This window comes from Aegilops tauschii, chromosome 1, assembly GCF_002575655.3.
Source record: "Aegilops tauschii subsp. strangulata cultivar AL8/78 chromosome 1, Aet v6.0, whole genome shotgun sequence".
NCBI lineage: Eukaryota > Viridiplantae > Streptophyta > Magnoliopsida > Poales > Poaceae > Aegilops > Aegilops tauschii.
Window position 1 is genome coordinate 118917446 of NC_053035.3, and position 25376 is coordinate 118942821.

The window sequence follows — 25376 nt, forward strand, 5'->3', positions numbered from 1 at the left end:
AGACAGGTGGGTCCTACCTGTCATAGACAGTGGACTAACAGAAGATTAAACTAACTAAAATTAGATTAGTTAACTACTGGACCCCACCCTGTCATTGGCTAATCATCTAAACTAATAGTTTTAATTATTAAAATGTTTTAATTACCGGATTAAGCGGTGGGGCCCGCACGTCAGTGGCTGGGGCCTGCCCAGTCAGCAGTTGACTGGGTCAACCCAGTCAACTGGGACCCACGGGGCCCACTGGCAGTGGCACTGGGGTGGCCCCAGGCCAGCCACGTCGGCGGCCGGCGTTCAAACGCCGGCGCACGCTCCGGCGACCACCCGAGACGGCGGCGTTGCGCGGAAACGGCGCACAGGGGGCCATTTGGCCCGCGGTTTCTTCCTACGGGACGGGCGTGACGCGACGCGTCCGTTGGTGGCCGCGAAAAGCACGGGGATGGCCGGGAACGGCCGCTACCTCGACGGCGGCGGGTGGTGTATTCGGGTGAAGCTCGGGGTCGGCGCTACGGGGCTCGACGGAGTGCGTGGATGGGTGCATCTGGCCCGCACAGACGTGCTGAGCACGAAGCCGGGCTCAGCTGAGCTCGACGGCGAGCATGGCCGCGACAGTGAAGCGCCTGGCGGCGACCGGAGCTCGGCAACGACGGCAGCTATCTACGGAGCGCTAGGGGGCCAACGAGGAGCAGCAGGGGGAGGAGAAGCTCACCGTGCGGCACTCACGTAGGCCCTCGACGGATTAGTAGCTGCAGATCGGCGCCGGGGAAGAAAGGGATCGCCGGCGACCGAAGTTGAAGACGAGCTCGGTGTGCTCGTTGCAGGGGCTCCGATCTCCAACGGGCTGCACCAGTCGAAGCAGCGGGCGACGGCGGCCCTTGGAGACACCGTGGGGCGGCGAGGTGGGCACGGTGGCCGTGGCTAGGCCGGAGGCATGGCGGCGGTGGCGTTCGGGCGAGGTGGGGGGGAAGGGGATCGGAGGGGGAGGAGAAGTGGATCTGGGAGGGGGCGTCGAGGGGGGAGTGGGGGCAGGGGGCCAGGGGGTGCAGGGCGTCGCCCTTATTCCTTCGCCGACGGGGACGGCGAGAGGGTTCGGCGGCGACCGGCGAGCGCGGTCACTGGGTCGGGTGAACAGGGAGGAGGGAGGCGACCGGGGGAGGTGGGCTACTGGTTTGGGCCGCCCAGATGACTAAGGCCCAGGGAGGTCAGGGGGGTTCCTTTTCTTCCTCCTTTTGCATTTCTTTTCTTTTTATTTATTTTCTTTTCTGTTTTACATCATTTTAAAATATTTAGGAGTTTTCTAAAAATGTGTTTAAAATTTGGCATCTCCCGAACATTTTTGTTTTAAATTTTGAAAAACTTTATTGTCGACATTAATTTAAATTTGAATTTTGAAACGGTTTGACCTAACGGTAGATTAGCAACAGCAACTGTGGTGACGTGGTACCATTAGCGTGGGATTACTGTAGCTTGATTATCCGGGCGTTACATCGCTGCTCCGTACGTGTGTTGAACGTGGAGGTGCCGTCCGTTCGGCGCTAGGATCATCGGTGATTTGGATCACGACGAGTACGACTCCATCAACCCCGTTCTCTTGAACGCTTCCGCTCGCGATCTACAAGGGTATGTAGATGCACTCCTTCCCTCTCATTGCTAGTAAACTCCATAGATTGATCTTGGTGATGCATAGAAAATTTTGAATTTCTGCTACGTTCCCGAACAGTGGCATCATGAGCTAGGTCTATGCGTAGTTTCTATGCACGAGTAGAACACAAAGTAGTTGTGGGCGTCGATTTTGTCAATTTACTTGCCGTTACTAGTCTTATCTTGATTCGGTGTCATCTTGGGATGAAGCGGCCCGGACCGACCTTACACGTACTCTTACGTGAGACAGGTTCCACCGACTGACATGCACTAGTTGCATAAGGTGGCTAGCGGGTGTCTGTCTCTCCCACTTTAGTCGGATCGGATTCGATGAAAAGGGTCCTTATGAAGGGTAAATAGAAATTGGCATATCACGTTGTGGCTTTTGCGTAGGTAAGAAACGTTCTTGCTAGAATCCCACCACAGCCACGTAAAACATGCAACAACAATTAGAGGACGTCTAACTTGTTTTTGCAGGGTATGCTATGTGATGTGGTATGGCCAATAGGATGTGATGAATGATATATGTGATGTATGAGATTGATCATGTTCTTGTAATAGGAATCACGACTTGCATGTCGATGAGTATGACAACCGGCAGGAGCCATAGGAGTTGTCTTAATTTATTATATGACCTGCGTGTCAATGAAAACGCCATGTAATTACTTTACTTTATTGCTAACCGTTAGCCATAGTAGTAGAAGTAATAGTTGGCGAGACAACTTCATGAAGACACGATGATGGAGATCATGATGATGGAGATCATGGTGTCATGCCGGTGACGAAGGTGATCATGCCGCGCCTCGAAGATGGAGATCAAAAGGCGCAAGATGATATTGGCCATATCACGTCACTTTATGATTTGCATGTGATGTTTATCATGTTTACATCTTATTTGCTTAGAACGACGGTAGCATAAATAAGATGATCCCTCACTAAAAATTTCAAGAGACGTGTTCCCCCTAACTGTGCACCGTTGCGAAGGTTCGTTGTTTCGAAGCATCACATGATGATCGGGTGTGATAGATTCTAACGTTCGAATACAACGGGTGTTGACGAGCCTAGCATGTACAGACATGGCCTCGGAACACATGCGAAACACTTAGGTTGACTTGACGAGCCTAGCATGTACAGACACGGCCTCGGAACACAAGAGATCGAAAGGTCGAACATGAGTCGTATAGTAGATGCGATCAACATGGGGATGTTCACCGATGATGACTAGTCCGTCTCACGTGATGATCGGACACGGCCTAGTTTGACTCGGATCATGTATCACTTAGATGACTAGAGGGATGTCTATCTGAGTGGGAGTTCATTGAATAATCAGATGAACTTAATTATCATGAACATAGTCAAAAGGTCTTTGCAAATAATGTCGTAGCTTACGCTTTAGTTCTACTAAGATATGTTCCTAGAGAAAATTTAGTTGAAAGTTGATAGTAGCAATTATGTGGACTGGGTCCGTAAATTGAGGATTGTCCTCACTGCTGCACAGAAGGCTTATGTCCTTAATGCACCGCTCGGTGTGCTGAACCTCGAGCGTCGTTTGTGGATGTTGCGAACATCTGACATACACGTTTTGATGACTACGTGATAGTTCAGTGCGTAATTCTAACGGTTTAAGATTGTGGCGACAAGACGGTTTTGAAACGTCGCAGAACATATGAGATGTTTCAAATACTGAAATTGGGATTTCAGACTAGTGCCCACGTCAAGAGGTATGAGACCTCTGACAAGTTTCTTAAGCCTGCAAACTGAGGGAGAAAAGCTCAATCGTTGAGCATGTGCTCAGATTGTCTGAGTACTACGATCGCTTGAATCGAGTGGGAGTTAATCTTCCAGATAAGATAGTGATGGTTCTCCATAGTCGCTGCCACCAACCTATTAGAGCTTCGTGATGAACTATAACATATCAGGGATAGCTATGATAATCCTTGAGGAACTCGCGATGTTTGACACCGCGAAAGTAGAAGTCAAGAAGGAGCATCAATTGTTGATGGTTGGTAAAACCACTAGTTTCTAGAAGGGCAAGGGCAAAAGGGATACTTCATGAAACAGCAAATCATTTGCTGCTCTAGTGAAGAATCCCAAGGTTGAACCCAAACCCGAGACTAAGTGCTTCTGTAATGAGGGGAACGGTCACTGAAGCAGAACTACCCTAGATACTTGGTAGATGAGAAGGCAGGCAAGGTCGACAGAAGTATATTGGATATACATTATATGAATGTGTACTTTACTAGTACTCCTAGCAGCACCAGGGTATTAGATACCGGTTCGGTTGGTAAGTGTTAGTAACTCGAAATAAAAGCTGCGAATAAACTGAGACTAGCTAAAGGTGAGATGACGATATGTGTTGGAAGTGTTTCCAAGGTTGATGTGATCAAGCATCGCATGCTCCCTCTACCATCGAGATTTGGTGTTTGCGTTAAGCATGATTGGATTATGTTTATCGCAATACGATTATTCATTTAAGGAGAATAATGGTTACTCTGTTTATTTGAATAATACCTTCAATGGTCTTGCACCTAAAATGAATCTCGATCGCAGTGATACACATGTTCGTGCCAAAAGATATAAAATAGTAATGATAGTACCACATACTTGTGGCACTGCCATTTGAGTCATATTGGTATAGAACGCATGAAGAAGCTCCATGTAGATGGATCTTTGGACTCAGTCGTTTTTGAAAAGATTGAGACATGTGAACCATGTCTATTGGTATATATGCATGAAGAAACTCCATGCAGATGGATCGTTTGGACTCACTTGATTTTGAATCACTTGAGACATGCAAATCATACCACATGGGCAAGATGACTGAAAAGCCTCGTTTTCAGTAAGATGGAACAAGAGAGCAACTTGTTGGAAGTAATACATTTTGATGTGTGCAGTCCAATGAGTGCTGAGGCATGCAGTGGATATCGTTATGTTCTTACTTCATAGATGATTTGAGTAGATGTTGAGTGTATTTACTTGATGAAACACAAGTCTGAATTATTGAAAGGTTCAAGTAATTTCAGAGTGAAGTTGAAGATCGTCGTGACAAGAGGATAAAATGTCTGTGATATGATCATAGAGATGACTATCTGAGTTACGAGTTTGGCACACAATTAAGACATTGTGGAAAGTGTTTCACAATTAATACCGCCTGGAACACCACAGTGTGATGGTGTGTCCGAACATCATAACTGCACCCTATTGGATATGGTGCATACCATGATGTCTCTTTACCACTATTGTTTATGGGTTAGGCATTAGACATAACCGCATTCACGTTAAAAGGGGCACCACGCAATTCCGTTGAGACGACACCGTTTAGAGAAACCTAAGTTGTCGTTTCTTAAAAGTTTGGGGCTGCGATGCTTATGTGAAAAAGTTTCAGGCTGATAAGCTCGAACCCAAAGTGGATAAATGCATCTTCATAGAATACCCAAAACAGTTGGGTATACCTCCTATTTCAGATCTGGAAGCAAAAGTAATTGCTTCTAGAAACGAGTCATTTCTCGAGGAAAAGTTTCTCTCGAAAGAATTGAGTGGGAGGATGGTGGAGACTTGATGAGGTTATTGAACCATAACTTCAACTAGTGTGTAGCAAGGCACAGGAAGTTATTCCTGTGGCACCTACACCAATTGAAGTGGAAGCTTATGATAGTGATCATGAAACTTCGGATCAAGTCACTACCAAACCTCGTAGGTCGACAAGGATATGTACTACTCCTGAGTGGTACGGTAATCCTGTCTTAGATATCATGTTGTTAGACAATACTGAACCTACGAGCTATGGAGAAGCGATGGTGGGCCCATATTCCGACAAATGATTAGAAGCCATGAAATCCGAGATAGGATCCATGTATCAGAAGAAAGCATGGACTTTGGTGAACTTGCCCGATGATCGGCAAGCCATTGAGATAAATGGATCTTTAAGAAGAAGACGGACATGGACGGTAATGTTACCGTCTATGAAGATCGACTTGTGGCAAAGAGTATTTTCACAAGTTCAAGGAGTTGACTACGATGAGATTTTCTCATCCGTAGTGATGCTTAAGTCCGTCGGAATCATGTTAGCATTAGCTGCATTTATGAAATCTGGCAGATGGCTGTCAAAACAAGTTTCCTTACCAGTTTTCATAAGGAAAGGTTGTATGTGATACAATCAGAAAGGTTTTGTCGATCCTAAGGATGCTAAAAGGTATGCTAGCTCCAGCGATCCTTCCATGGACTAGAGCAAGCATCTCGGAGTCAGAATATACGCTTTGATGGAGTGATCAAAGTTTTTGGGTTTATACAAAGTTTGTTAGAAACTTGTATTTACAATAAAGTGAGTGGGAGCGCTACAACATTTCTGATAAGTATATGTGAATGACATATTGTTGATCCGAAATGATGTAGAATTTCTGGAAAGCATAAAGGGTTGTTTGAAAGGAGTTTTTCAAAGGAAGACCTAGATAAAGCTGCTTACATATTGGGCATCAAGATCTATAGAGATAGATCAAGACGCCTGATGATACTTTCAAGGAACGCACACCTTGACATGATTTTGAAAGAGTTCAAAATAGATCAGCAAAGAAGGAGTTCTTGGCTGTCTTACAAGGTGTGAGTATTGAGTAAGACTCAAGACCTGACCACAGCAGAAGAGAGAGAAAGGACGAAGGTCGTCCCCTATGCTTTAGACGTAGGCTCTACAGTATGCTATGCTGTGTACCGTGTTGGGGATCGTAGCAGAATTTTAAAATTTCCTACGCATCACCAAGATCCATCTATGGAGTATACTAGCAACGAGGGGAAAGGAGTGCATCTACATACCCTTGTAGATCGCGAGCGGAAGCGTTCCAATGAACGGGGTTGATGGAGTCGTACTCGCCGTGATCCAAATCACCGATGACCGAGTGACGAACGGACGGCACCTCTGCGTTCAACACACGTACGGAGCAGCGACGTTCTCCTCCTTCTTGATCCAGCAAGGGGGAAGGAGAGGTTGATGGAGATCCAGCAGCACGACGGCGTGGTGGTGGATGTAGCGGGATCTCAGCAGGGCTTCGCCGAGCTTCTGCGAGAGGGAGAGGTGTTGCAGGGGAGGAGGGAGGCGCCAAAGGCTGTAGTATTGCTGCCCTCCCTCCCCCCTTTATATAGGCCCCCTGGGAGGGGGTGCGCCGGCCTGGAACCCATCTACATGGGGGGCGGCGGCCAGGGGGAGACTTGCCCCCCAAGGCAAATGGGGCGCCCCCTACCCTAGGGTTTCCAACCCTAGGCGCAGGGGGGAGGCCCATGGGGGGTGCCCCAGCCCACTAAGGGCTGGTTCCCTTCCCACTTCAGCCCATGGGGCCCTACGGGATAGGTGGCCCCACCCGGTGGACCCCCGGGACGCTTCCGGTGGTCCCGGTACAATACCGGTGACCCCCGAAACTTTCCCGGTGGCCGAAACTTGACTTCCTATATATAATTCTTCACCTCCGGACCATTCCGGAACTCCTCGTGACGTCCGGGATCTCATCCGGGACTCCGAACAACTTTCGGGTTTCCGCATACTCATATCTCTACAACCCTAGCGTCACCGAACCTTAAGTGTGTAGACCCTACGGGTTCGGGAGACATGCAGACATGACCGAGACGCCTCTCCAGTCAATAACCAACACTGGGATCTGGATACCCATGTTGGCTCCCACATGTTCCATGATGATCTCATCGGATGAACCACGATGTCGAGGATTCAATCAATCCCGTATACAATTCCCTTTGTCAATCGGTATGTTACTTGCCCGAGATTCGATCGTCGGTATCCCAATACCTTGTTCAATCTCGTTACCGGCAAGTCTCTTTACTCGTACCGCAATGCATGATCCCGTGACTAACTCCTTAGTCACATTGAGCTCATTATGATGATGCATTACCGAGTGGGCCTAGAGATACCTCTCCGTCATACGGAGTGACAAATCCCAGTCTCGATCCGTGCCAACCCAACAGACACTTTCGGAGATACCCGTAGTGCACCTTTATAGTCACCCAGTTACGTTGTGACGTTTGGCACACCCAAAGTACTCCTACGGTATCCGGGAGTTGCACGATCTCATGGTCTAAGGAGAAGATACTTGACATTGGAAAAGCTCTAGCAAACGAACTACACAATCTTTGAGCTACGCTTAGGATTGGGTCTTGTCCATCACATCATTCTCCTAATGATGTGATCCCGTTATCAATGACATCCAATGTCCATAGTCAGGAAACCATGACTATCTGTTGATCAACGAGCTAGTCAACTAGAGGCTTACTAGGGACACGTTGTGGTCTATGTATTCACACATGCATTACGATTTCCGGATAACACAATTATAGCATGAACAATAGACAATTACCATGAACAAAGAAATATAATAATAACCATTTATTATTGCCTCTAGGGCATATTTCCAACAGTCTCCCACTTGCACTAGAGTCAATAATCTAGTTACATTGTGATGAATCGAACACCCATTGCGTCCTGGTGTTGATCATGTTTTGCTCTAGGGAGAGGTTTAGTCAATGGATCTACTACATTCAGGTCCGTATGTACTTTACAAATATCTATGTCTCCATTTTGAACACTTTCACGAATGGAGTTGAAGCGACGCTTGATATGCCTGGTCTTCCTGTGAAATCTGGGCTCCTTCGCAAGGGCAATAGCTCCAGTGTTGTCACAGAAGAGAGTCATCGGGCCCGACGCATTGGGAATCACCCCTACGTCGGTAATGAACTCCTTCATCCAGACTGCTTCCTGTGCTGCCTCTGAGGCTGCCATGTACTCCGCTTCACATGTAGATCCCGCCACGACACTTTGCTTGCAACTGCACCAGCTTACTGCTCCTCCATTCAAAATATACACATATCCGGTTTGTGACTTCGAGTCATCCAGATCTGTGTCGAAGCTAGCGTCGACGTAACCCTTTACGACGAGCTCTTCGTCACCTCCATAAACGAGAAACATATCCTTAGTCCTCTTCAGGTACTTTAGGATATTCTTGACTGCTGTCCAGTGTTCCATGCCGGGATTACTTTGGTACCTTCCTACCAAACTTACGCCAAGGTTTACATCAGGTCTGGTACACAGCATGGCATACATAATAGACCCTATGGCCGAGGCATAGGGGATGACACTCATCTTTTCTCTATCTTCTGCCGTGGTCGGGCATTGAGCCGTGCTCAATTGCACACCTTGCAATACAGGCAAGAACCCCTTCTTGGACTGATCCATATTGAACTTCTTCAATATCTTGTCAAGGTACGTACTCTGTGAAAGACCAATGAGGCGTCTTGATCTATCTCTATAGATCTTGATGCCTAATATATAAGCAGCTTCTCCAAGGTCCTTCATTGAAAAACACTTATTCAAATAGGCCTTTATACTTTACAAGAATTCTGTATCATTTCCCATCAATAGTATGTCATCCACATATAATAAGAGAAATGCTACAGAGCTCCCACTCACTTTCTTGTAAACATAGGCTTCTCCATAAGTGTGTGTAAACCCAAACGCTTTGATCATCTCATCAAAGCGAATGTTCCAACTCCGAGATGCTTGCACCAGCCCATAGATTGAGCGCTGGAGCTTGCATACTTTGTTAGCATTCTTAGGATCGACAAAACCTTCCGGCTGCATCATATACAATTCTTCTTTAAGGAAGCCATTAAGAAATGCCGTCTTGACGTCCATCTGCCATATCTCATAATCATAGTATGCGGCAATTGCTAACATGATTCGGACGGACTTCAGCTTCGCTACGGGTGAGAAAGTCTCATCGTAGTCAACCCCTTGAACTTGTCGATAACCCTTAGCGACAAGTCGAGCCTTATAGATGGTCACATTACCATCCGCGTCTGTCTTCTTCTTAAAGATCCATTTGTTTTCTATGGCTCGCCGATCATCGGGCAAGTCAGTCAAAGTCCATACTTCATTTTCATACATGGATCCTATCTCGGATTTCATGGCTTCTAGCCATTTGTCGGAATCCGGGCCCGCCATCGCTTCTTCATAGTTCGAAGGTTCACCGTTGTCTAACAACATGATTTCCAGGACAGGGTTGCCGTACCACTCTGGTGCGGAACGTGTCCTTGTGGACCTACGAAGTTCAGCGGTAACTTGATCCGAAGCTTCATGATCATCATCATTAACTTCCTCCCCAGTCGGTGTAGGCACCACAGGAACATCTTCCCGCGCTGCGCTACCTTCCGGTTCGGAAGGGGTGACTATCACCTCATCAAGTTCCACTTTCCTCCCACTCAATTCTTTCGAGAGAAACTCTTTCTCCAGAAAGGACCCATTCTTGGCAACAAAGATCTTGCCCTCGGATCTGAGGTAGAAGGTATACCCAATGGTTTCCTTAGGGTATCCTATGAAGACGCATTTTTCCGACTTGGGTTCAAGCTTTTCAGGTTGAAGTTTCTTGACATAAGCATCGCATCCCCAAACTTTTAGAAACGACAGCTTAGGTTTCTTCCCAAACCATAATTCATACGGTGTCGTCTCAACGGATTTCGACGGAGCCCTATTTAAAGTGAATGCGGCAGTCTCTAAAGCATAGCCCCAAAATGAGAGCGGTAGATCGGTAAGAGACATCATAGATCGCACCATATCCAATAGAGTGCGATTATGACGTTCGGACACACCATTTCGCTGAGGTGTTCCAGGCGGCGTGAGTTGTGAAACGATTCCACATTTCTTTAAGTGCGTACCAAATTCGTGACTTAAATATTCTCCACCACGATCTGATCGTAAGAATTTTATTTTCCTGTCACGTTGATTCTCAACCTCACTCTGAAATTCCTTGAACTTTTCAAAGGTTTCAGACTTGTGTTTCATTAGGTAGACATACCCATATCTACTTAAGTCATCAGTGAGAGTGAGAACATAACGATATCCTCCGCGAGCCTCAACACTCATTGGACCGCACACATCGGTATGTATGATTTCCAATAAATTGGTTGCTCGCTCCATTGTTCCGGAGAACGGAGTCTTGGTCATCTTACCCATGAGGCATGGTTCGCACGTGTCAAATGATTTGTAATCAAGAGACTCCAAAAGTCCATCTGCATGGAGCTTCTTCATGCGCTTGACACCAATGTGACCAAGGCGGCAGTGCCACAAGTATGTGGGACTATCGTTATCAACTTTACATCTTTTGGTATTCACACTATGAATATGTGTAACATCACGTTCGAGATTCATCAAGAATAAACCATTGACCAGCGGGGCATGACCATAAAACATATCTCTCATATAAATAGAACAACCATTATTCTCGGATTTAAATGAGTAGCCATCTCGAATTAAACGAGATCCAGATACAATGTTCATGCTCAAAGCTGGCACTAAATAACAATTATTGAGGTTTAAAACTAATCCCGTAGGTAAATGCAGAGGTAGCGTGCCGACGGCGATCACATCGACCTTGGAACCATTCCCGACGCGCATCGTCACCTCGTCCTTTGCCAGTCTCCGCTTATTCCGCAGTTCCTGCTTTGAGTTACAAATATGAGCAACCGCACCGGTATCAAATACCCAGGAGCTACTGCGAGTACTGGTAAGGTACACATCAATTACATGTATATCACATATACCTTTGGTGTTGCCGGCCTTCTTGTCCGCTAAGTATTTGGGGTAGTTCCGCTTCCAGTGACCACTTCCCTTGCAATAAAAGCACTCAGTCTCAGGCTTGGGTCCATTCTTCGACTTCTTCCCGGCAACTGGCTTACCGGGCGCGGCAACTCCCTTGCCGTCCTTCTTGAAGTTCTTCTTACCCTTGCCTTTCTTGAACTTAGTGGCTTTATTCACCATCAACACTTGATGTTCCTTTTTGATCTCCACCTCCGCTGATTTCAGCATTGAATATACCTCAGGAATGGTCTTTTCCATCACTTACATATTGAAGTTCATCACAAAGCTCTTGTAGCTTGGTGGAAGCGACTGAAGGATTCTGTCAATGACCGCGTCATCCGGGAGATTAATTCCCAGCTGAGACAAGCGGTTGTGTAACCCAGACATTCTGAGTATGTGCTCACAAACAGAACTATTTTCCTCCATTTTACAGCTGAAGAACTTGTCGGAGACTTCATATCTCTCGACCCGGGCATGAGCGTGGAAAACCATTTTCAGCTCTTCGAACATCTCATATGCTCCATGTTTCTCAAAACGCTTTTGGAGACCCGGTTCTAAGCTGTAAAGCATGCCGCACTGAACGAGGGAGTAATCATCAGCACGTGATTGCCAAGCGTTCATAACATCTTGGTTCTCTGGGATTGGTGCTTCACCTAGCGGTGCTTCTAGGACAAAATCTTTCTTGGCAGCTATGAGGATGATCCTCAGGTTCCGGACCCAGTCCGTATAGTTGTTGCCATCATCTTTCAGCTTGGTTTTCTCTAGGAACGCGTTGAAGTTGAGGACAACGTGGGCCATTTGATCTACAAGACATATTGTAAAGATTTTAGACTAAGTTCATGATAATTAAGTTCATCTAATCAAATTACTCAATGAACTCCCACTCAGATAGACATCCCTCTAGTCATCTAAGTGAAACATGATCCGAGTTAACTAGGTCGTGTCCGATCATCACGTGAGACGGACTAGTCAAGATCGGTGAACATCTCCATGTTGATCGTATCTTCTATACGACTCATGCTCGACCTTTCGGTCCTCCGTGTTCCGAGGCCATGTCTGTACATGCTAGGCTCGTCAAGTCAACCTAAGTGTATTGCGTGTGTTTCGAGGCCATGTCTGTACATGCTAGGCTCGTCAACACCCGTTGTATGCGAACGTTAGAATCTATCACACCCGATCATCACGTGGTGCTTCGAAACAACGAACCTTCGCAACGGTGCACAGTTAGGGGGAACACTTTCTTGAAATTATCATAAGGGATCATCTTACTTACTACCGTCGTTCTAAGCAAATAAGATGCAAAACATGATAAACATCACATGCAATCAAATAGTGACATGATATGGCCAATATCATTTTGCTCCTTTGATCTCCATCATCGTGTCTTCATGAAGTTGTCACGCCAACGATTACTTCTACTTCTATGGCTAACGCGTTTAGCAATAAAGTAAAGTAATTTACATGGCATTATTCAATGACACGCAGGTCATACAAAACAATAAAGACAACTCCTATGGCTCCTGCCGGTTGTCATACTCATCGACATGCAAGTCGTGATTCCTATTACAAGAATATGATCAATCTCATACATCACATATATCATTCATCACATCTTCTGGCCATATCACATCACATAGCACATGCTGCAAAAACAAGTTAGACGTCCTCTAATTGTTGTTGCAAGTTTTTACGTGGCTTGTATAGGTTTCTAGCAAGAACGTTTCTTACCTACGTAAAACCACAACGTGATATGCCAATTTCTATTTACCCTTCATAAGGACCCTTTTCATCGAATCCGTTCCGACTAAAGTGGGAGAGACGGACACCCGCTAGCCACCTTATGCAACTAGTGCATGTCAGTCGGTGGAACCTGTCTCACGTAAGCGTACGTGTAAGGTCGGTCCGGGCCGCTTCATCCCACAATACCACCGAAACAAGATAAGACTAGTAGCGGCAAGAAGAATTGGCAACATCTACACCCACAACTGCTTTGTGTTCTACTCGTGCATAGTAACTACGCATAGGCCTGGCTCATGATGCCACTGTTGGGGATCGTAGCAGAATTTTAAAATTTCCTACGCATCACCAAGATCCATCTATGGAGTATACTAGCAACGAGGGGAAAGGAGTGCATCTACATACCCTTGTAGATCGCGAGCGGAAGCGTTCCAATGAACGGGGTTGATGGAGTCATACTCGCCGTGATCCAAATCACCGATGACCGAGTGCCGAACGGACGGCACCTCCACGTTCAATACACGTACGGAGCAGCGACGTTCTCCTCCTTCTTGATCCAGCAAGGGGGAAGGAGAGGTTGATGGAGATCCAGCAGCACGACGACGTGGTGGTGGATGTAGCGGGATCTCGGCAGGGCTTCGCCGAGCTTCTGCGAGAGGGAGAGGTGTTGCAGGGGAGGAGGGAGGCGCCAAAGGCTGTAGTATTGCTGCCCTCCCTCCCCCCTTTATATAGGCCCCCTGGTTGGGGGGGGCGCCGGCCTGGAACCCATCTAAATGGGGGGCGGCAGCCAGGGGGGAGACTTGCCCCCCAAGGCAAGTGGGGCGCCCCCCACCCTAGGGTTTCCAACCCTAGGCGCAGGGGGGAGGCCCATGGGGGGTGCCCCAGCCCACTAAGGGCTGGTTCCCTTCCCACTACAGCCCATGGGGCCCTCCGGGATAGGTGGCCCCTCCCGGTGGACCCCCGGGACCCTTCCGGTGGTCCCGGTACAATACCGGTGACCCCCGAAACTTTCCCGGTGGCCGAAACTTGACTTCCTATATATAATTCTTCACCTCCGAACCATTCCGGTACTCCTCGTGACGTCCGGGATCTCATCTGGGACTCCGAACAACTTTCGGGTTTCCACATACTCATATCTCTACAACCCTAGCGTCACCGAACCATAAGTGTGTAGACCCTACGGGTTCGGGAGACATGCAGACATGACCGAGACGCCTCTCCGGTCAATAACCAACAGCGGGATCTGGATACCCATGTTGGCTCCCACATGTTCCACGATGATCTCATCGGATGAACCACGATGTCGAGGATTCAATCAATCCCGTATACAATTCCCTTTGTCAATCGGTATGTTACTTGCCCGAGATTCGATCGTCGGTATCCCAATACCTTGTTCAATCTCGTTATCGGCAAGTCTCTTTACTCGTACCGCAATGCATGATCCCGTGACTAACTCCTTAGTCACATTGAGCTCATTATGATGATGCATTACCGAGTGGGCCCAGAGATACCTTTCCGTCATACGGAGTGACAAATCCCAGTCTTGATCCGTGCCAACCCAACAGACACTTTCGGAGATACCCGTAGTGCACCTTTATAGCCACCCAGTTATGTTGTGACGTTTGGCACACCCAAAGTACTCCTACGGTATCCGGGAGTTGCACGATCTCATGGTCTAAGGAGAAGATACTTGACATTGGAAAAGCTCTAGCAAACGAACTACACGATCTTTGAGCTACGCTTAGGATTGGGTCTTGTCCATCACATCATTCTCCTAATGATGTGATCCCGTTATCAATGACATCCAATGTCCATAGTCAGGAAACCATGACTATCTGTTGATCAACGAGCTAGTCAACTAGAGGCTTACTAGGGACACGTTGTGGTCTATGTATTCACACATGCATTATGATTTCCGGATAACACAATTATAGCATGAACAATAGACAATTACCATGAACAAAGAAATATAATAATAACCATTTATTATTGCCTCTAGGGCATATTTCCAACATACCGCACATGAAGTGTGCCTTGCCATGAGTTGGTCAAGGGGTACAACAGTGATCCGGGAATGGATCACATGACAACAGTCGAACTTATCCTTAGTATCTAGTGGACTAAGGAATCTTCTCGATTATGGAGGTGAAAAGGAGTTCGTCGTAAAGGGTTATGTCGATGCGAACTTTGACACTAATCCGGATGACTCTGAGTAGTAAACCGGATTCGTATAGTAGAGCAGTTATTTGAAATGGCTCCAAGTAGCGCGTGGTAGCATCCACAAGATGACATAGATATTCGTAAAGCACACACGGATCTGAAAGGTTCAGACCCGTTGACTAATAACCTCTCTCACAAGCATAACATGATCAAACCAGAACTCATTGAGTGGTAATCACATAGTGATGTGAACTAGATTGTTGACTCTAGTAAACTCTTTGGATGTTGGTCACATGGTGATGTGACCTGTGAGTGTTAATCACATGGTGATGTGAACTAGATTATTGACTCTAGTGCAAGTGGGAGACTGTTGGAAATATGCCCTAGAGGCAATAATAAATTGGTTATTATTATATTTCCTTGTTCATGATAATCGTTTATTATCCATGCTAGAATTGTATTGATAGGAAACTCAGATACATGTGTGGATACATAGACAACACCATGTCCCTAGTAAGCGTCTAGTTGACTAGCTCGTTGATCAATAGATGGTTACGGTTTCCTGACCATGGACATTGGATGTCGTTGATAACGGGATCACATCATTAGGAGAATGATGTGATGGACAAGACCCAATCCTAAGCCTAGCACAAGATCGTGTAGTTCGTTTGCTAAGAGCTTTTCTAATGTCAAGTATCATTTCCTTAGACCATGAGATTGTGCAACTCTCGGATACCGTAGGAATGCTTTGGGTGTACCAAACGTCACAACGTAACTGGGTGGCTATAAAGGTGCACTACAGGTATCTCCGAAAGTGTCTGTTGGGTTGGCACGAATCGAGACTGGGATTTGTCACTCCGTGTAAACGGAGAGGTATCTCTGGGCCCACTCGGTAGGACATCATCATAATGTGCACAATGTGACCAAGGAGTTGATCACGGGATGATGTGTTACGGAACGAGTAAAGAGACTTGCCGCTAACGAGATTGAACAAGGTATCGGGATACCGACGATCGAATCTCGGGCAAGTAACATACCGATTGACAAAGGGAATTGTATACGGGATTGATTGAATCCTCGACATCGTGGTTCATCCGATGAGATCATCGAGGAGCATGTGGAAGCCAACATGGGTATCCAGATCCCGCTGTTGGTTATTGACCGAAGAGTCGTCTCGGTCATGTCTGCGTGTCTCCCGAACCCGTAGGGTCTACACACTTAAGGTTCGGTGACGCTAGGGTTGTAGAGATATTAGTATGCGGTAACCCGAAAGTTGTTCGGAGTCCCGGATGAGATCCCGGATGTCACGAGGAGTTCTGGAATGGTCCGGAGGTAAAGATTTATATATGGGAAGTCTTGTTTTGGTCGCCGGAAAGGTTTCGTGCATTATCGGTATTGTACCAGGAGTGCCGAAAGGGGTCCGGGGGTCCACCAAGGGGTCCACATGCCCCGGGAGGGCCACATGGGCTGTGGGGTGTGCGCCTTGTCCTATATGGGCCAAGGGAACCAGCCCCAAGAGGCCCATGCGCCAAGAGATAAGATAAAGGGAGAGTCCTAAAGGGGGAAGGCACCTCCGAGGTGCCTTGGGGAGGATGGACTCCTCCCTGGCCGCACCCTTCCTTGGAGGAAGGGCCAAGGCTGCGCCCCCTCTCCCTTGGCCCTATATATAGTGGGGGGGAGGGAGGGCAGCAATACCTAAGCCCTGGCGCCTGCCTCTCCCTCCCGTGACACATCTCCCTCCTCCCGCAGCGCTTGGCGAAGCCCTGTTGGAATCCCGCTACTTCCACCACCATGCCGTCGTGCTGCTGGATCTCCATCAACCTCTGCTCCCCCCTTGCTGGATCAAGAAGGAGGAGACGTCGCTGCTCCGTACGTGTGTTGAACGCGGAGGTGCCGTCCGTTCAGCGCTAGGATCATCGGTGATTTGGATCACGACGGGTACGACTCCATCAACCCCGTTCTCTTGAACGCTTCCGCTCGCGATCTACAAGGGTATGTAGATGCACTCCTTCCCTCTCGTTGCTAGTAAACTCCATAGATTGATCTTGGTGATGCGTAGAAAATTTTGAATTTCTGCTACGTTCCCCAACACTTATTTGGAGAATAGGAGACGGGAGAGCTATCAAGGTTCACCATGACAACTGGATTCCTAGGAAGGGAAGTCTAAGGCCACTGGACCAAAGATATATACATGGAATAACGAGAGTGGGTGACCTGCTTAATGAGCAAAGGAGTGCTTGGGATCAAGATAAGGCGTGTGCCATGTTCTCATCTGATGAGGCTGAGGAGATCTTGCATATCACGGTGGGAGGGCCAACAATGCAGGACTACTTGGCATGGAACTACACCAAAAATGGTGTGTTCTCAGTACGCTCGGCGCATCATCTGCGGACGGCGCAGAAAAGCCTCAAAGCTGGCCAGCCGGAATCTTCGTCAACGGTGGCTGATCACAAGGCGTGGCTCAGCTTGTGGGATACTGTAGCACCGGGAAAGGTTAAAACTCACATGTGGCGCTTGATACGAAATGGTCTGGCGGTAGGCACAGAGCTTAAGCGGAGGAAGATTAAAGAGGGAGTGTTCTGCGTGGCTTGTGGCAGGGAGGAAACGAACTATCATAGGTTTTGGGACTGCTTTCATTCAAGATTGTTCTGGAAGATAATGCGTTTGGAGTTGGGGGTGCCGGTGGCGATCCCACCAGAGTCGGTCAAGCCCCAGAATGCATTAGCGAGATGGCTACTATCTTGGCTTGCGGACGCATCGGATGATGAAAGGGCGATCATGGTCCAAGGAACCTATGCGTTGTGGCTGGCTCGTAATAACGCCAGAGACGGGCAGAGAATAGAAGATGCTGATGGCATTGCGAGAAGGGTTTTTGCTTTAATGTGTGAGTGGCAAGCTATCCATGGAAAGAAGAGCAAGCTCGATAATCCAGCCCCTAGGGAGAAGTGGTGCCCACCAGAGGATGAGTGGGTGAAAGCAAACGTAGATGGGGCGATGTCCAAGGTTGGCGATAGGGGAGGAGTAGGTATCGTGCTCAGAAACCAGGAGGGGGCGTTCCTAGGAGGAGCTTGTCATGCTTTCAGGCAATGCAAAGAACCGGCAATGGTGGAGCTATTAGCCTGCAGAAGAGCAGTACAACTCGCGCAGAATCTGAATGTTCAAAACCTCCATTTAGAGATGGACTGCCGGGAGATTGTATGCAAACTGCAGAGCAAGGAGAAGGATTTATCACCGCTCGGCCCTGTTGTTGAAGAGGTCAAGCAAATGTTGGATTCAAGGGATAGATGGAAGATTACATGGGTTCGACGGTCTGCAAATAATGCAGCTCATCGGTTAGCGAGGGAGTGTGTGACGAATAATCTCTGGAAGGTGTGGATGCATGTTCCACCAGACTGTATCTTACAGGTTGTAGCGGACAAAATCCCTGGTTGGGAGGTTTAAATAAAGTTCGGTGTGAGTTTCAAAAAAAAGGAGGTAGTAGGTTCGATTCCCATCCTCACCCTTTCCTCCGAACATGCGTTACACTTTAGGGAAACGTTTCGACACGGCGCACCGGCCGAGTCTTCCGCCGGTCGCACGCGCTGTGTTGGATTGGAACAGATCCTTCGGCCAGGCGTGGATCGCAAAGTCAAACTTTATCGCTTCGCGAGTAACAAACCACCGCTCGTTTCTCCCTATTTTTCATTTATCTCCTTCCCACCTATCGTCTTCTTCCCTAGCATCTCGCCATGCCTTTTTTCCCAACGCCAACTGCGTGAGTCTGATCCTTTTCAGCTGCCGTGCAGTCCATTGCTGTGCTTATGGCCGTCGTCCATCCTCTTCAACCCAGCGGGGCGGCCATGGATTTTTGCTACAACCAGCGACCTACAGTGCTGGAAGCGGCCTACGACGATGCTGCAACCGGCGGCGACGGTCGTCGATGATTTTTTCAACCGTCAGTGAAAAAAGCTTCAACCAGCGTAGGAAAAGCCTCAACTGGCGGTGGGAAAAGCTTCAACCGGCGTGAGAGAAAAGTTTCAACCTACGGAAGAAAGCTTCAACCATCGGTGGAAAAGCTTCAACCCCGGCGATGGAAAAGCTTCAAGCGACGATGGAAAAAGCTACAACCGGTGGTGGATAAGCTTCAGGCGACGGCGGCGAGCTGATTTTTTGCTGCAATCGTTATCGCTATTTGCTACGACCGGCGGCAGTTTTTGCTACATCCATTCATGGCGGAGCCGCGACTCGCGACGACGGGGACGTTGTTTTTCGCTGCAACCAATGTCGCTTTTTGCTACAACCTGCAGGTTTTTTTGCTACATCCTTCCCCACGGTGTGATTGCTGGTCGTTGTTCAAGAAAACTCATGCGGCTGACCGGCGGCGAGGATGGCAGGAGTTTCACCACGGCGAGCTGGAAACCATGCATGGGGGGCCGTGAGCTAGGAATTGTGGCCGGGGTGTGCTGCAACCATGACTCGGCGTGCTGGAATTGCGCATGCGGCGAGCTGCAATGGCTACCACGGCGGAGTTTGATACATGGTCACGGCCATCTGTGGGGGCGAGCCGGCGAAGTTCGAAGGCCGACCATCTTGCTCGTAGTTGTCGTGGTCATCGGGTCATCAGGGGGGGACTGGGAGGGTGGGGGCGCTCATGCCGCCTCGTAGGAAAGGGAGGGACGAGGGGAAGAAGACAATGCAGAAACAAATCGAACGGTCTCTATTAATCAAATTAGACGGCTGTGGGCCGACCGGCCCAAATTTGGGCCGGCGCGCCGGCGCCCAGCAGCCGCCTACACTTTACGCGTGCTGGCGACCCTACCATCCAAATCCAACGAGCCGTGGATCTATCGTTAATTTCCGGTCGACTGGAAAATAGCTTTTCCGTAAAGAAAAACTTGATTTTATTTTTAGTAAAAAAGCTCAACACAATTGAATAAAGTTCATGAAACTTTGGGGAAAACCATGCTTTCGGAAAGTGCATAAATTGAAAGAAAAAACTTCGTGAAAATGAAAAAAGATTATGAATTTGAAAAAATAATCATATTTTTATAAAAAACCGACTAATTTGAGAAAATTTAGTGGATTCAAATAAAGTTCAGAAAAATTTGGGCAAAGAAATACCAAATTCGAAAAACTTTATGAATTTGATATAAAGTAAAATTTAAAAAGAAAGAACAAAATAAGTAAATAAATAAAAATAAAATGAAAAATAAAAATAAAAGAGAAAAGAAAAAGAAAAAGATAATGGGAAAAAGGCAAAACCCGTGCCGGGGGAAACAACTCAGAAGAACCTTCAGAACAATCAAGGGAAGGTTAAAAGAATATTGAAAAACAAGATGTACATGAGCTGACCCATTTACGCACACAGTGCGTGGGGAGGTGCGCCAGTTTGCATATTGCACTATGACCAACCCTTAAGACGCCAAATAGGAGTTAGATGAGTTAGCGGTTTGGTCGCTTATAGCGCTCGCCCATTGTATTCCTCTCTTGGACCAGCCCATTAGTGCCTAAATAGCTAGTACAGCCCACTAGGGGGAAACAACTCAGAAGAACCTTCAGAACAATCAAGGGAAGGTTAAAAAACTATTAAAAACAAGATGTACATGAGCTGACCCATTTACGCACACAGTGCGTGGGGAGGTGCGCCAGTTTGCATATTGCACTATGACCAACCCTTAAGACCCCAAATAGGAGTTAGATGAGTTAGCGGTTTGGTCACTTATAGCGCTCGCCCATTGTATTCCTCTCTTGGACCAGCCCATTAGTGGTTTTCATGCACATCTTCTATTCCTAAATAGCTAGTACAGCCCACTACCAGTTCTAACTACAACTCACTACCTATTTTTTCTAATCATGCAAACATGACACATAAGCAAGTCGCAAGCCATAAATTACTTTTTTGCACTATTCTATGCATGCAAAAACACTATCACAATATTAATTCATGCATATTTTTCAAAGGTGATTTTTTTGCATTAGAGTTCATCCTTCACATTTTGTTATAAATGCATTCTTTTAACTACAATTTATTTTCTCTTTTTATATGCTTCATTTTTTCTAAGTTTACATTTGACTTCCATCAGTTTTAGAAGTTTGGTGGCAATTATTTAGACATTTCTTAGCAAGATTTCCATAGCAACACGGGGCATCACCTAGTTCTCAAAAACGGGTCGCTTGTAGCGAGTGGTTCGGCCTCGCTGACACAAATGATATGTATCGTTCCTTGCGATACATATCACGGCGATCGCCCAATGCATCCATATCTTGGCCGACCCATTAGAGTTGAGCGAGCAATGTGGGAGCGGCTTTCGTCAGCCGATTTTAGGAAACTTCTAGAATCTTTCACCTGGTTTTGGGAAGATTACAGAAGGTTTATTCTTTCTGTTTTCTTCTACTTCGATTTGTTTTCCGGTTTTTCCTTTTCATGTTTCTTTATACCCCCTTTTGTTTATTTTTAGTTTTCATATTTATCTCCTTTTCCTATTTTCTTTAATACCCCTTTTGCATCCGTGAATATTATTCTAATCCACGAACATTTTTCAATTCTCAATTTTTTAATCCATGATATTTTTTGAATTCATGAACTATTTTGAATCCACAAACATTTTTCCTAATCCATCATTTTTTTGAATTCGTGAACACTTTTGAATATGGGAACACTTATAAGTCCTTGATCATTCTCTCAATTGTGATCAGTTTTTGCAATCCATAGAATTTGAGGACATTTTTTAATTGGTGAACATTTCTTTATTTCATGACCATTTTACTAATTCGCAAACATTTTTTCAAATTCGTGAACATTTTTTTCACATTCACGAACATATTTCAAATTTGTAAACATTTTGCAAATTCATGCACATTTTTCTATTTCAGGAACATTATTTCCACATCATGAACATTTTTGAAGTTCACGACCTTTTTTGAATTGACGACCTTTTTTGAATTCATGAACATTTCTTTAATTGAGGAACATTTTTTTGTAATTCAGAGAAATATTTTTTTGACTTTGCGAACATTTTCAAGTTCATGAACTTTTTTTTTCCAATTCGTGAACATTTCTCTGAATTCATGAGCTCTCCAAAATTCTTTTCGAATTGAAAAGAATTTTAAAAAATATCGACTTTTCCTGCGAACCTAACGCTTTTTTCAGGTATGCAGTGTCCGCACGTGCATCAGCAGACCAAGGCAGGTGAGAGGGAACGATTCATCGCGTGGGCCCTGCCCAACAACGTAAGAGGAAGGACCTCGCTCGGTACAAGCGATACATATCAGTCCCTCCCTTTGCTTAAAAAAAAATTTGTCGCTCCCGCGTCGAAGGTATTTCCTAAAGGGCAACCATGGCACCCGTTCCTTCGTTATTTTCCAAACGACACACACTCCCTCATAATGTTGGGCCGACTCATTTCACCTTTTTTTGTTTCCTAAACTGCAAAGAACGCGCAGCAGCTATGATTACATACATGTTTTTTCATCATTTCTTCTTTCTTCATTTTTTTACCTTTTTACTTTTTTCTCTGTCCTTATTTATTTATTTATTTTCAAATTTGCATTTTTTTCTCAAATAGACTAGTACGCATGCACGTGCAACACACTTATAGGCCAATAATACTATCTCATGTTTTTTTCTCTGATGTACTACATCCGTACATTCCAATTTCACCCTTCTATTCTCTTGCTCGGTGATGCTAATAGCCATAATGACTAATACAATCTTTCACACCGGTCCTCCATCGCAAGGTGCAACATCGGCATTAGTTGTTCCCGTCAAACCTTGTGGCGAGGCACATCTTATTTCTTTTTTATTCACATGCACCATCACCGCAACCGCCAGAAAGTTGTTATGTGAGTCCCTACCCGTCTCCTTCCTCGCCTTCACATTTCTCGGTTCCCCTTAGCATCCATGGTGACGCCCTCCAAACCACATGTGTGCTCCAAAAATTCTTCTTTTCAACAGCAACATTACCAGGAGGAGCACACATGTTCCTAGCAGTATTGATATGTGATGACCAAACAAACAAACCAATTGCACCTTGCGTGGTCATCCTTTCTTCCATTCAGCTGACCTAGGAATAAGAGCATGTATATCTCAGTAAAACATAAAGAAGTGATGATTGCCAATGGAGCGTCTCTCCAAAAAAACTACAGATGAAAATCGATCAATTTAAGTGCATGTATGTGACAGAATACTTTTAAGATACAGATGGCAAATGTAATTAAATGGCTCGGTCAAGTATGATCTAGTGGAAGAAGAACTATGGTGGTGATGGTGGCTATGGAGATGGAAATGGCAGCGGTCAGGGTTGATGGAGATGGATGAGGATGACTCTGTTTTGGTTCTTCTCGCGGATGTCCTGTTGACATTTCGGGCTCGACCCCTTTATAAAAGTTGTTCAGGTGAATGAGAGGCCTCGGTTGCCATACAATACGACCGCTCATGCGAGCGGTCGCGGTCGCATGAAACACCGTCTTTGGTGTTGTTTCTTATGGTGCGCCTCATCCTGATTTCTTCTATCTCCTCCTTTACTCCTTTCCATGTTCTCACTTGATTTCGTCAATATTTAGCCCATTTCCTATAGAAACACAATAAAGATAGGATTTGTGGAATCCTATGCATTCATGAGTCATTAGTGGCAATATCGGAGCGAATATCTCGGTTTTTATGAAATATCTCGATTTAAACAAAGGGTAGAGGAGTGTAAAAATATCACTCATCAGTCATACAATTTCCATCAACGGTATGCCTCATGTCCCTCATGGCGGAAAATCTGGGACTTTTCCCCAACCGCACCATTGCTTCCTTCGCCGCCTCAATAGCTACTGGCGCCCTGCTTGGGCTGACGGTTGCCAGACGGGTAGCCACCGCCACTTTCTAGGTAGTGGCACCGCTTCTCAGGCTGTCATAGCCACGTGCATCCCAGCGAGGGAGATCAATGACTAGTCAGGTGGATCGAAGACCCCATTGCTCATGAGATCTGATGATATCCAGGAATCTGCGACACGAGCCGCCCCTCCACCGAGGGCAACTATCTGTAGAGATCACCGAGGGAGATCTATGACTGGCCAGGTGGATTTAACTGTATTAAAGATCGATGGTGCTGCTAAATGAGTTGTAGTCGTTATTCAGAGAGAATCTGAGAAATCAAATCATGGTCCTCAAGTTCTTTTAACCGATGCTAGCCATATCATCGACGGTTCCCTTCATCTTGGTGAAGTAAGCTCAGGCCAGCATATCTCCCTTCTTTGTTTTCATGAGCTGGTTGTGGATTTGAATTGCACACGCCAGGGATTGAGAAGAAAACATCTCGGTTATGGCCTTCCATAGCGCATCAGAGGAGGCAATGCCGATGACTTGGGCTAGGATCACCGGGGAGAGAAACCCCATGCGTAAGCTAGCACTTGATGGGAGAATTTATAGGCTGGGTTGGTTTCTTCTAGCCACTCTTATCTGCCTTCTGCACTATGAGCTGCTTAGATGATGCAACGATGGTTCTATCGAGATAGCCAAACATGTGAGCCTCCGATATGCGGGAGCACTTGAGCTTTGTAGAGGGGGAAGTTATCCCTGGTGAGGCGTTCCATTACCTGCTAACCAAAAGAATTGGCCTACATCACAGAGCAGGAGGAAGACAACGCCATGGTTCAGATGAGATGTGCGAGAAAGAGAGATGACTCTGATACCATGTAAAGTTGGTGGAGTAGTTTGCCGTAGCTCAGATAGGGACTTGTGTGCGTTAATATAACATAGAGAGGTTACATGTGATACAGTTTGAACGTGACATATATTAACTCCCAAGCCAGCTATACAAATAGAGCAAATATCCTAACAAACACCGAACCATAGTTTATATCAACTCATAACAATACGCACACGGAATACGTAAGTATTTTAATAGTATCGTCGCAATAAAGGTTCATCGCCAGTTTCACTAGACCATAGAGTGGTTCTTGCACCGAAGACAAAAAAGCCATGGTGATAAACCCAAGAGGGGATTTGTAACACGCATGGGCGAGGCCATCCAGCCACTTTTTCTCTTGGCTTTCAATCTTTCATATCTTTTGAACCAAAGTTTGAATTTCATTTGCATATTTGAGTTTTTGATGACGACGAGGACTTTCAAAATGAGATCCATTTTGAATACGTTTTGACGGGTTTTTAAACTCCGTTAAGTTTCAACTTCTGAAACTTGGTACGAGCAACCGAAAAAATCGTTAGTTCCGGGACCTGCAACCGACA

The 25376-nt window shown here is 46.3% G+C and overlaps 1 protein-coding gene across 1 annotated transcript in view; it reads left to right on the forward strand.

Annotated features, from left to right (window-relative positions):
* LOC141027788 (uncharacterized) overlaps window positions 1-19086 on the forward strand; it is a 37223-nt gene extending 18137 nt beyond the window's left edge. The window contains exons 3-4 of the mRNA XM_073505202.1: window positions 17271-18557; window positions 18938-19086. Of these exons, the coding sequence (XP_073361303.1) occupies window positions 17271-18557; window positions 18938-19086 (1436 nt within the window). The remainder of the gene's footprint in view (window positions 1-17270; window positions 18558-18937) is intronic.
* The last annotated feature ends 6290 nt before the right edge of the window (window positions 19087-25376 follow it).